Below are 12,580 nucleotides of genomic sequence, written 5' to 3' on the forward strand. Positions count from 1 at the left end.
GACAAGGAGAGGTGGGCCAGGGTGCTGCCTTCGTAATCCCCAGCAGTGCAATGAGTAGGAAAGGGGCAGAATAACAGAGTGGGAAGGGATCTTGGAGGTCTTCTAGTTCAGGTGTCAGCAACCTGTGGCTCCAGAGCCGCATGTGGCTCTTTGGGCCCTCTGCTGTGGCTCCCTGTCGGGTGATCCCATCACTGGTGGCCCTGCCCCTCGCTCTCCCAGTCACTCCTCGCCTGGCCTGAGAAGGTAAGAGGGACGGCGAGTGATGGAGAAGCGGCCAGGGCAGAGACAGAGAGATACAGAGAGCGCGGGAGAGACGGAGGGAGGGAAGGAGGGGAGAGAGAGAAATGTCAAAAGGATTTTGTGATTCCCGGTGTTTTTTAACAACTGGTTCTCTGCCCTAATGACTGGCTGGGTAGGCGTGGCTTGGGGGGGGTCATGTGACTGGTGGAAGTGAGTGACATTGAGTTGGCCACGCCCAACCAGGTTTTGTGGCTCCCGGTGTTTTCTTTTCTGTGGGAAACGGGTCCAAATGGCTCTTTGAGTGTTTAAGGTTGCAGACCAATCCTTTGCTCAAGCAGGAGACCTTGTACCATTTCAGATCTGGAGGTCTTGTACTCCAGCCTCTTCTTAAAAGCCTCCAGTGATGGATCATCCACAGCTTCTGAAGGCAACCCTTCCACTGATCAATTGTTCTCCCTATTAGGAAATTTCTCCTAATAGGTTGCTTCTCTCCCTCCATTGCAAGTAAGAAATGCTTTCAGGGCGCAAATTCCTAATCCCTCCCTCCATTACAGGAAGGACGAATCGAAAGAGCCCATCGTCGAGGTGCGGACGGAAGAGGAACGGACTCCAAATCACGACGGAGGCAAACACACAGAACCCAACGAGACCACCCCGCTCACTGAGCCAGAGTAGGTTGGGAAGGGGGCCACGTTCTCCCTGGAGGAGAACACCAGGGCGCTCGTTGTTCTCCCAGCCTCTGTGGGCCACTTGCTAGGCGCCCACCTCGGGTGCCAAAAGCGAGTGTGGGTGAGAAGGGCACTGAGGTCGCTGTGGAAGCAGGTCTGGCATCTGGAAGTCTGGCGATCCCAAGGGAGAAACGGAGGTGGCTTATGGGCCTTGAGAGAGAGAGAGAGAGAGACGTGCATTCCCTTCTCTGTGTGGGTTTTTGTGGCACTGAGTCCATTTTATCCGTTGTCTCAATTGGCTCTTGGAGACCCCAAGCAGGGCAAGAGAGTAGGAATGTCCAACCGAGGATGAGCATCGCCAACAGGGAATATTTGTGCGTTCTTTCTATTAGCCCAGTGTTTCTCAACCTTGGAAGCTTGAAGATGGGTGGACTTCAACTCCCAGAATCCCCCAGCCAGCTGGGGATTCTGAGAGTTGAAGTCCACCCATCTTCAAGCTACCAAGGTTGAGAAGCACTGTATTAGCCTGTTTAATTACAAGCTCAAGATCCCCCTCCCCATTTGTAGAGACCCCCTCCTGTGGGTGCCCATGGGGTGCCACGGTCATTGTGATGTCCTGATCCAAGTGAGATAAATGATTTATGTGCACCAATTGTACCATTAACGCAGTGGTGCTATGATGCATGTGAGGTCGACGTGTCTCGCACCGGACACCGGTGGCCCCGTCCTGGCTGGATGTCTGTCCTTGGGCTCGACCCTCTTGCCTCTGTTTCTCTCCTTCCTGCCCCCCCCTTCTTGTTTGTGCCTAAATAACCGCATGCAAGACCGGCTGTTGCATTGACTCCTCCAACTGCTTGCAATGTTGACGGCTGTCACTGCCTCTCTTTCTTTCTCTCTCTCTTTCCCTCCCTCTCTCTTTCTCCCCTCTTCCTTCCCTCCCTCCTCACAGGCACCCTGCCGACACCGTGGCAGCCACAGAGGACATGATGCCATCCGTGACCACAGTCACCACAAACTCTGACACCATCACCGAAACCTTTGCCACTGCCCAAAATAGCCCCACCAGTGAGACCACCACGCTAACCTCCAGCATCACACTGCCAGACACCCCCATGCCCAACGCCACCACTGGGGCCCCCAGCCAGGGCACGCCTTCCAAAGCGGCCGCGGCCCCTTCGCCCCCACCGGCCTCCGCCCCCAAAGTGGCTCCCCTGGTGGACCTCAGTGACACCCCCATATCCCCTCAGGCCGCCGGCAATTTATCCTCCAACGTCCTCAACCACCAGGGGGCGGTGTTGAGCCCCAGCTCCACCACCAAGGGGCCCGAGGCTCCCAAGGGCCCTGCCGTTTCCTCCCCACCCTCAAATCCAGCCAGCCTTCTAGCCTCATCCGAGCCCAAGCAGGAGGCGGCCTCCAGTGCCAGAAGCCCAGAGAAGGAAGCCGCGCGGACCAGCGCAGCAAAGAGTCCGACGGAGGCACCGAAGACCGCGGGGGGCCAGAAAGGCGAGGCGGCCCCAGCGGGCACCAGAAACCCTCCTCAGAATGAGGACTTTAAAATGGACGAGGGGAGCTTCCAGACGCCCGATCTTGACCTTGCCAAGGATGTTTTTGCCGCCCTGGGCACAGCGGCCCCCGCTGCCGAAGGCCCAGCCGCGGCCCCCGCAGCTACCCTGGAGACCTCGGCATCGCCAGCACCTGCCAAGACAGAGTAGGCCTCCCGCTTGTGCCCCTTTATGATGTGTCCCTTCTCTTTCTTGTGCTGGGGAGGGGATCGATGGCCCACTGCTTTGCCCCCTTTCTCTGTGTTAACCTGGCTTTTCTCTAAGCGAGCTAACCTGCGCCGTGGCTCCTTCCCCATCACAACTGAAGTGGGAGGTTCATCCCCGTCCTCTAGGCACTCCGGAGAAATTGACTCCCCCCACCCAAGCATTTCCCTTGGAAGCTTTCAAGGGAAGCCAAGACGCCACCGAGGGGGGGGGGGGGTTTACTGCCTATCTAGGGAGGGTGGTTGCGTCACCCGAGGCTGCGGGTGAGGATCAGGTTGGGCTGGTTGGCCAAATCCTTTTCTTTTTTTAAAAAGTTTTTATTTTTATTTCTCATAAACACATTTACATGTTCAGTCATTTCCATCATTTTTCATTCATCTTTTCTTTTAACTTTCATTTTTAATTTTTACTTTTTCGGGGTTGGCCAAATCCTTGAATGGTTAAGAGTTCCGTTCTGGGCACAAAGGCGCACCAGGCGGTGAATAGACATCCCCGTGCCCACCTCTGCCTCCTGGGTTCAGAGACGTCTCAGGGGACTGAAAGGGGGAGGAGGAGCTTTGGCAGTTTTCTGGCTAGAGTATCACACATTTAGAAGGGAGGTTGGGGAGGAGGAAACAGCGTTTCCTGCCCTGTGAGGGCTTTGGGATTGCTGGGCTTTAAAAAAAAAGAAAACGAGAGGTGAGAGGAAAGGAAAGGAAAGAAAAGAAAGAGAAAGAGAAAGAGAAAGAGAAAGGAAAGGAAAGGAAGAGAGAAGAAGGAAAGGGAAGGAAAAGAAAGAAAGGAAAGGAAAGGAAGCGAGAAGAAGGAAAGAAAAGAAAGAAAGAGAAAGAGAAAGGAAAAGAAAGGAAGAGAGAAGAAGGAAAGGGAAGGAAAGAAAAGAAAGAGAAAGAAAGAGAAAGGAAAGAAAAGGAAGAGAGAAGAAGGAGAGGAAAGGAAAGGAAAGGAAAAGAGGAAAGGAAAGAGGAGAGGAGAGGAAAGAGGAGAGTGGAAAGGAGAGGAAAGAGGAAAGGAAAAGAGGAGGGAGGAGAAGAGAAGAGAAGAGAAGAGAAGAGACAGGCATGCTAAGAAGGGCTGAAAAATGGAAGAGCCGTAACAATCCTGAAGAAAATTTGGAGTTTGGAAAAACAGGATTCTGAAAAGATCCCAAAGGTCCAGCTGTCCTCCCCAAATGTGGTTCTGGTGGTGGAGCTTTTGTAGAAAAAGATGTCTCAGTGATGAGATAATTATGGTGATTATCCCCATCACAAGTTTGCGCCGTTGAACAAAAACCCACTTCCTAAAGTCCTCCCCGCAAATAGGAAACAAAAAGGGGGATTTACATTTCACATGGATCAGGAAGGCCAGGCGTTATCCGATGGTTCAGGCGGCATCTTCTGAGCTTTTCTAAAACTTGTCCTCTTCCCATCCTTGAACCCAAGTTAGGAGAAGCAGGAAAGGCAACGGTCCTGCTGGGCTCCACATTGGAATCATGGCTGGATAGCCTGGACTAGGGGTGAAAATGCTACCGGTTCAGACCGGTTTGGGTAAACCGCTATTTCCGACGATCAGCTGGGCGATGATCAGCTGTGACGCGCAATTTATATTAGCTAGAATCGTCAGATTTCCTGCTTTCTAGCTAATCTAAATTGCGTGGCACAGTGGGTTCCCTGCCCCTCGCTGTTCTACTTACCTTTGCTGATTCGGAAGGCTTCAAAATGTTCCTTTTTTAGTGCTGCGGGGGCATACCTCAGGCACACATGTGTGCATTCTAAGTAGCAGACTCACAGAACCGGTAGCAGACTTCAGAGGATTTCACCCCTGCCCTGGACCCCAGAGCTTCTCACCAACAAGTTACCAAGTTTGGCCAATGTAGTTTCCTACCAATGTTTCCCTTATTTTCCCTGTTGGGACCCCTCTCCCCAAGTCCATTAAGTGCTTGTATGGTGTGATGCACCTAAATGCCACCAGAAAGAAAGAAAGCATGGGGAATGTCTCGCCAAGCCAATTCTTGAAAAGGTTTCTGGTGACCTCCAGACAGGGGTGAAAATCCAAATTTTTTCCCTACCGGCGTGGCTTGGTGGGCGTGGCAGGGGAAGGATATTGCAAAATCTCCATTCCCACCCACTTTGGGGCCAGCCAGAGATGGTATTTGCCGGTTCTCCGAACTACTCAAAATTTTCGCTACCGGTTCGCCAGAACCTGTCAGAACCTGCTGGATTTCACCCCTGAATTGTGTGACCAAGCCGCTTCACCCCTGCCTCCAGATCATTCTTCCAAAAAGGGCCACTATTGATGACCAAAATGTAACCCAGCATGTTGAGTTCCTTCCTTGGCCCCCAATGAGGGGTCCCTGCCCCTGGTTCCCACCCACCCCTTTTTCTTGAAACGAGTGTCACCAACCTCCCTCTTAACCCGCCGTGTTTCTCTGGTTTCCCACCCAGGAAAAACGCTGTAGAAGAAAAGCCGGCTGTTCCCGCCACAGACGCCAACAACGCAGCCCCTGCAGAAGTGAAGACGGTCCCCAACGAAGCCACACAAACAAATGAAACTGAGAGCAAAGCATGATGGGCACCGGGGCCAAAAAAAAGCAGAGCAGATGGAAATTTAAACAACAACAAAAAAATTGACAGAACAGCTTCACCTGAGCATTTAAAACACAAAAAATACACATCTCATTCCTCTAGTGTCTTTGCCTTTTTTAAATGAAAACAGACAAAAAAAAATGCATACAATGGGGAAAATGTGTTTGGTTATTTGGGTGGGGGGGAATTGTTTTTATTAGGGCTTGTTTTATTTTTTTTTCCTGTTTTGTTTTTTGTTCGGGTAGGTTTGTAGAAAGAATCTTACTTCCTGTGCACTTGCTTTTAAGAGGAAAGGAAATTTCTCCCCCCTCCTTCTCCCTTCCCCTCCTTCTACTACCACTTCTTCGAGGACAGACGTCCGTCCGTCCGCGGGTCTCGGTAGAACAGCAGACAGTCCGTGCAAAACATCCGTGTCAATGAACCCAAACTTACTCCTGCCAATTTAGGGAGGACCAGAAACAGAATTAGCAAGGTGTGGCTGAGCAGACGGCGGCCACAAATCTCTTTATTTTTATATATTCCAGCTAAGTTGAGAAAAACCTGTACAGTCTCGTCAGTAAATTCGTCGTTTTCCTCCCCTCTTTTTTTCCCCTGATCGATTTCGGATTCCTTCTGTTCCCAGTGTGTTTATCACTCCGGCCATTCCTTCCCCTTACCTGACTCCTCTTCTCATGTGTTGAAGACTGGGAGGGGGGCATGCAGCTATCCATCTCTGGGGCAGACCCCTTGGTAATTGAGCCCCTCGGTTCATTTCCGTGGGTTTCCGTGGAAGATGCTGGCCGCTGACTTGCGCCCTTCGAACTTTTAATTTTAATTCCTATCCTTGCGTTGTGGAAGAATGTGTTGGGCAGCTCTGGGAGGATGAGTTTCAAGCCACAGTATTCTCCGTTCGTTTGTTCTTTTCTGTTTTTTAATGGGGGGGAGGCGAGGAAGGGGGTTCTTTTCGTTCGTTTGTTTTTGCCAACATTTTTTTTTCTTCCAGTGTTTACAGTCAACGAAATGTTTGTTTGTTTGTTTTTAAAAAAAAGGAAAAAAAACTGTTGTGTTTAAAAGTCTATGTAAAATAGCTGCCTTTTTAGGAGAGCGTGAGAGAGAGAGAGAGAGAGAGAAAGAAAGAGAGAGAGATTGATAGAGAAATGAAAATGCTATATAGATAATAGGTGGGCCGGCATGTTTGTTTTGCAGAGGGAGACATTTTAAAATATGGATGTTTACAGTAGATGTTTTCCCTTTTATCTCTCTTTTAATTATTATTATTATTTTTTAAAAAAATTTAATTCTTACTAAAGTAAGAAAATCACGTAACCCTCCCTTTCCCTTGATCCTTCTTTTGATAGAGATGGGCTAATTCCTTGAGAAAGTTCCTTGAGAAACATGCAAGAAACTCTTAAAGCACCCCGCTGAAGGAAGTCGAGTTTGGGAAGGCAGGAATGTAGCCCCTTCCCCCAAAAAAGAAGATTTTACAAAGTGCTTGAGTTGAAGGGAGAATATCCCCATGTGGTGCTAAGCCTGCCCTCCTCCCCCGAGAATCCATGAAGGTCAACTTGGCTGGGGTGATGTCCAGATGGTTCCTTCTCTTTTTCTTGTGACCCTCAAGAGGATGGGTTGCCTCCAGAAGAGCTGTGGGGATGTCCCTGAGACTCCCGCCTGCTCTCCGCTGAGAAACAGGGAGATGGGGAACATTGGTAGGTCACTCACGTCCAGGTTGGGGGGCAGCGGGGAGTGGCCCCTCCTGCTGTTGAAAACGGTTCCTTCCTAACTTAATATATTTGATGAATTATATATTGTGTTGAATTTCAGGAGCCAGTTAATCGTGGCCTCGGTTTCGGAAGAATAACCGTACTGTAAATGCAAATGTCATGGACGCTGTTGGCCAAGTTGAACCTTGAGGGGACTTTTATGGCCCCGGATAGCGCCATCCCTGGAGGTTTCTTGGAGTGCGGTCCAAATGTATGTATATAAATATGCCTAAGGCTGGGATGTAAGAACTGTAAATCTGTCTTAAAAGAATGTATAGACTGAGGGCGCGTCTTGGGCTGGACCGGGCTGGCAAAGACACAGCCTGCCCCAAACTTCTGAGCTCTGGCGGCCGATCCGGTGGGCGTCCATCCTGATTTCTGGCCGGAAGGGGTGGGGAGTGAGAAGCCATTCAGCAAGGGATTCAAAGGCTTGGTTTGGCAGCTCCCGATTCCCATTCAGTTCATAAAGACCTTATTAAAGACTTTTCAGAAGAGCAAGGTTTGACTTCCCCAAATCCATGTAGTTAAGAGCTGAGATCTTCCTTAAATGGCCATTAGTGCATCGAACTCAGCCTTTGGCACGGCCGAGGGGTCTTTTTTGGGGGGCCATTTGACCCCTTGGGAAAAGAAGTAGCCGGCTGAGGTTGAAGTCTCTAGTGATAGAGGATGTGGTTCCTGTTGGCTTGGGTGTTTTTGGCTTCCCTCTCCAGGACTCTTTCATAAACTGTAGATGAGCGAAAAGAGAATCTGCAGTCAATCTCTGGCTTATCTACTGTATATCACAGATATGTATGTGTATATCTTTAAGGAACAGCGATTCCCTTGCCTAATGCAAAAATCTGGCTAAAAAAGGGGGTTTGCAAAAAGGAATGGGGGTTCTAGATTGCATCTACTGATCTAGAATGCCCTTAGGAAATGGTTCAAAAAACCCCACCACAATTGGGGTTTGAATGCTTCTTCTTGTCAGAATGTTAAGTGGACCGAATAAAGATTTCAGCGGTCTGATTGTTATTTGCCCCAGAGTAGTGCTGTTTGAACGCAAGGATTACTCCTGGGTCATTGTAAGAGACTGGTAAAGTGCAAAGCCGACTTTCACAAATTTCTGCAAGGGCTCTTGTGCCTAAAAAAAAAACCCTGTCATTTAGCTTTTTAAGAAATTATTCTTCTGCAAATGGGAATGTGGAAAAAGGGATAGAGAAGTGGAAAAGGACAGCCCTTTTGTAAAAAAACAAAAACAAAAATATATATCGTTTTCATTTTTTTTTTTTTAATCATTAGATCTGCAAGCTTGTGCACTGTGGATGCGTGAATATCTTAATGTGAAATGTGTTCTTTGTCATAGTAACCAATTTTTTTTTTTAATCGAAAAAAAGAGAAAACAAAAAAAAGAACAACATAGTTCGGATGTGAAAAGTGTAGCAGGGATAGTTTGGGTGATCGAGGAAAAACAAAAACAAACAAAAAATAAAATTCCGAAAGAGGAATTCTTTGGGTTCAGGAGATGTAAAAAAAAGAAGAGGCGACAGCTGTTTTTTTTTGACCGCAGAGTAGTTCGTCTTTCAATAAATGTACAATCTGTGAAACTGAATGTGATACGTAACATTCCTTGGGCTGCAGACAGGGGAGGGGGGGCAAGGGAGGGCAGTTGGGGAGGGGGCCCTGGGGAGACGGAGATGCCCCTTCCCTGCAACCGGCATCTTCAGGTGTGATGCTGCATCTCACGGTTAGCCTTTCCAAGTCTTGTCCTTTTGCTCTCTGTAGGAAGGTGGGTTTGTTCAACTATGATTGCCTTCAGCTCCTGCAGGAAGGTGGGCTGGGGTGGGGGGCGAACGGAGGCTCCTTGTCAGCTGTCCCACCCATCCGACACCCCCCCCATTCCTTCAGAGGAAGCCCTGGATGGCCAAGCGGGGAGATTTGGAGCCCTGGAAGTTGGTCGCAAGAAGGTTCACGAGGGCAGGAACGTACGGGGGGGGGGTTGCTAGGGAGGGAGGGAAGTGGGGTCCTGAAAGGTTTCCCGAAAGGTAAGCCCATTTGGTCAGTCCTTATCCCACCCCTCCCCATGTCCTTAAACCTCCCATCAGCTCCCAAGAAGGCCAAGAGAAATGAGGATGGTGGAAATGTCCTCTTTTCCCACACAGTCCATCCGTTTAAGAGGGAGCCAGTTGGGGACCCCTCCTGCTCCTCTCACCTGGATGGAGAACCTGCCTTCCTTGGGGGAAGATGGTGTTGTGGAGGAAAGTTGTGGGGCTCCTGAATGCATGGAAACCCATGTCGCTTCCCGAGCAGGAAGTCTTGTTCTGGGACTCAAGAATGTTCTGGAGAACATCAGCCGGAGATCCCTTAAGGCTTAGGTCTCCAACCTTGGCAACTTTAAGACTTGTGGACTTGAACTCCCAGAATTCCTCAGTTAGCGAAGCTTCGCTGACTGAGGAATTCTGGGAGTTGAAGTCCACAAGTCTTAAAGTTGCCAAGGTTGGAGACCCCTGCCTTAAGGAGAGGACACCATGTCCTGACGAGCGAACGGCGACTCGGGGGTCATTCTGGGCTTCGTTTAGAAACGGCATCCTCCTTCCCCTCTTTTTATTTTTTAAAAAACGGAGCCTTTGCGCCCATGTTATGTTTATACTGGTGTAATTTTATTTTCTAAGGGGATACAAACTTTGAAGAGGGACCAACAGCCCCACTGTTTACACTGTGTACATCTAGATATGTATGCGCCATACATACCTATCTATCTATCTGGCATCCATACTTCTTGTAGTACAGTAAACGTGTTTTATCATGCAATATATTAGGAGGGAAGGGGAAGAGAAGATAATAGCACATGACTTGCTTGATTTCTACCCAAAAGGGGTTCAGATTTGTTGGTTTCCAACTGTGCATTTTCTTCTGCACCCCAAACCCACCCACCCCCCGCCTCCTCCGTCTCTGGGAAAGTTTTCGGAGCCCTGGTTCACTTTGGCAGTGGGGGACGGTGGCTCTCCTCCACCCCACCCCACCCTCTGCCCACACCCCTCCTCCAGCATTCCTCTTTCAGGGGCCTTCTCTCTTGTTATAAAAAAAAACGAAACAAAAGACAAAAAACTTTTTACCGAGTGAAACATGGGGTACCATACCTTTATTGCCATTCTCACCAATGTAAATACTGATACTAATGGAGAATTTTGACTTTGCATTCTGTCACAATACTTGTGTTCAAATAAAAATTACCAAAAAAAAAAAAAGGATTTTGTGTAAGCCTCTGTTGCATTGGTCTTACCTGGCAGTTCCGGGAAAGGAAATATTCCGCAGGTGGCTTTGCTTTTTGCTAGGCATATTATGGGTTGCATGAGCAAGGAAGCACTAAGACAACTCCCATCAGCATCAAAAGGACAGGTCTCTAATAGGGAAACTTGAGAGCAAACCCCATTCTCTGAGGTTACCTACCCTGTTTCCCCCAAAATAAGACGTCCCCTGATAATAAGCCCAATTGGGCTTTTGTGCGCATGGCAATAAGGCCAAGCACGTATTTCAGAGTTCAAAAAAATATAAGGCAGGGTCTTATTTTCAGGGAAACACAGTAGTTGGGTTATAAAACATTTGCAAGAAAACAACAAGAAGCTCAGCTGGCACCTCTAGATGTGCCGGGACTGGCAGCTTCCAAAAGATTTGCAACTCTATTGACAAAGCCCATTTTGTCAAGTAGATTAGATCTGGTACTCTCTGAGTTTGGTTGTTTTTCTTGTAGACGTTTCACAACTAGATAACCTCATCAGTGCTAGGAGAGAGTGGGGTTTGCTCTCTGTTTATCTATTAGTGACCTGTACTGTCAGTTCTTGGATGAGTCCCTTGGACTGCAAGGCGATCCAACCGGTCAGTCCGAGAGGAGATCAACCCTGACTGACCGCTCTTTAGAAGGCCAGATCCTGAAGATGAAACCCAAATATTTTGGCCACCTAATGAGAAGGAAGGACTCACTGCAGAAGAGCCGAATGCTGGGAACGATGGAGGGCAAAAGAAGAAGGGGATGGCAGAGAACGAGGTGGCTGGATGGAGTCACTGAAGCAGTCGGCAGGAGCTTAAATGGACTCCAGGGGATGGTAGAGGAGAGGAAGGCCTGGAGGAACGTTGTCCATGGCATTGCGATGGGCTGGACACAACTTCGCAACTAACAACAACTGTCAGTTTTGGTGGGAGTCATCTCAGTGCTTCCAAGATTGGTTTCCTGTTAGCTTATTTGCCTAAGGTTTGTCTGGCTTCCCTGTTTTGGCAACTCTCCATGAGACCCCAGGGTGGTCCTGCCAACCCCAGCAGTCAATTTAGATCAGCCCTCCACCCTCTCGTGTCCCAAGATGTGTTTGTGTTCAGCTTGTATCTTGCAAAATTACAGTCCGTGTCCAGGTTGGTTTGGTTGAGCCCATTCATCACAGTTGTTTCTGACAACTTCAATAATGGTGCCCTTTTCAAAAGCATCGTCCTCTGGGCGCATGAGAGGTCCTTGAGGGAGGGAGACAAAGCCCCATCAGAAAGCCAAAGGCATTTTTGGCTCTTAGAAAGAACTTCGGGGTCAACCCCGAGCTGGACAGCTCCGGTTGCACCAGCCAACCAGGAGGCCAGGATAAGGAGCGAGCCTGCCAACCTTCCCTCTCTATGCAGCTAAATTGGGGGCCATCTCAGTTTATGGGTTATTTTTGACCTTCCAGAAATGGAGAAGAAGAACTGACCTGGTGAGGTTGAAAAGAGGGGTCTCCAACCTTGGCCACTTTAAGCCTGGCGGACTTCAACTCCCAGAATTCCCCAGCCAGCTTTGCAGGATGATTGGCTAATTAAAAACCCCAAGTTGGGAAAGGAACCGGCCGGCCTGTCAAACAGCAGTGAGGTGTGTAGGGTGGGAAAGGGACCTGTCACTCACTGTCCAGGAAGCTCAAGGGTTTTGAGACCTGCCATTCCTCTTTAATACTTCTCAGACCATTAGCTGTTACCTACTTGCAAGCGGGCCAGGATCAACCTGGATGGTTGCCTGGTGTCTCCAGGGCAAGGAGCAAAACGGAGAGATGAGAAGGAGGAACCGCTTACCATATTTTTCGGAGTATGAGACGCTCCGGACTATAAGACGCACCTACCTTTTGGGGGGAGGAAAACAAGGGAAAAAAATCTGCCTCCCAGCAATTTGCCTCGTTACAGCAAACAGCCCATTTCAGCTTCTCTGTGAAGTTTCCGAAAGATGCCCTAATTAATTCATGAGCCATGATCCAAACTTCAAAGGAAATATAGTCATTTATTAGGAGCAACATTCCAGCAATACTGGGATGCAGTTAGAACTAATCCCACGTAGATTTACGTTCCTCTATGACCCTGTCTCTCCCCTCCTCTCTGGCCATGTCATAAATCACATTCTCCAATTAACCACTTTGGCTGGCTGTGAAATCCAACACCCTCCTTCTGATTGCGGTCAGGAAGAATGTATGGAATGCACTTCGGTTAGGGAAATCAATCAGCTCTATCAGTTCTCCCTCCCTCCTGCTCATGGCAACTTGAAAGCTTTGCAAGTTGACATTCAGCACAGCCTGATTAGCACAAGAAAAAATAAAATCTGCCTCCCAGCAATTTACCTCCTTGCAGCAAAC

The 12,580-nt window shown here is 48.9% G+C and overlaps 1 protein-coding gene across 4 annotated transcripts in view; it reads left to right on the forward strand.

Annotated features, from left to right (window-relative positions):
* NCAM1 (neural cell adhesion molecule 1) overlaps window positions 1-8,557 on the forward strand; it is a 192,155-nt gene extending 183,598 nt beyond the window's left edge. For 2 of the 4 annotated variants that reach the window (XM_034425251.3, XM_034425247.3), the window contains 3 exons: window positions 795-911; window positions 1,858-2,616; window positions 5,095-8,557. In XM_034425251.3, the coding sequence (XP_034281142.2) occupies window positions 795-911; window positions 1,858-2,616; window positions 5,095-5,218 (1,000 nt within the window). In that variant the 3' untranslated portion in view covers window positions 5,219-8,557. The remainder of the gene's footprint in view (window positions 1-794; window positions 912-1,857; window positions 2,617-5,094) is intronic. The other 2 variants (XM_034425254.3, XM_034425256.3) reach the window with 1 other exon arrangement.
* Window positions 8,558-12,580: the final 4,023 nt, after the last annotated feature.

The sequence above is a fragment of the Pantherophis guttatus genome, chromosome 9 (genome assembly GCF_059756535.1).
Source record: "Pantherophis guttatus breed Tessera chromosome 9, ASM5975653v1, whole genome shotgun sequence".
Classification (NCBI taxonomy): domain Eukaryota; kingdom Metazoa; phylum Chordata; class Lepidosauria; order Squamata; family Colubridae; genus Pantherophis; species Pantherophis guttatus.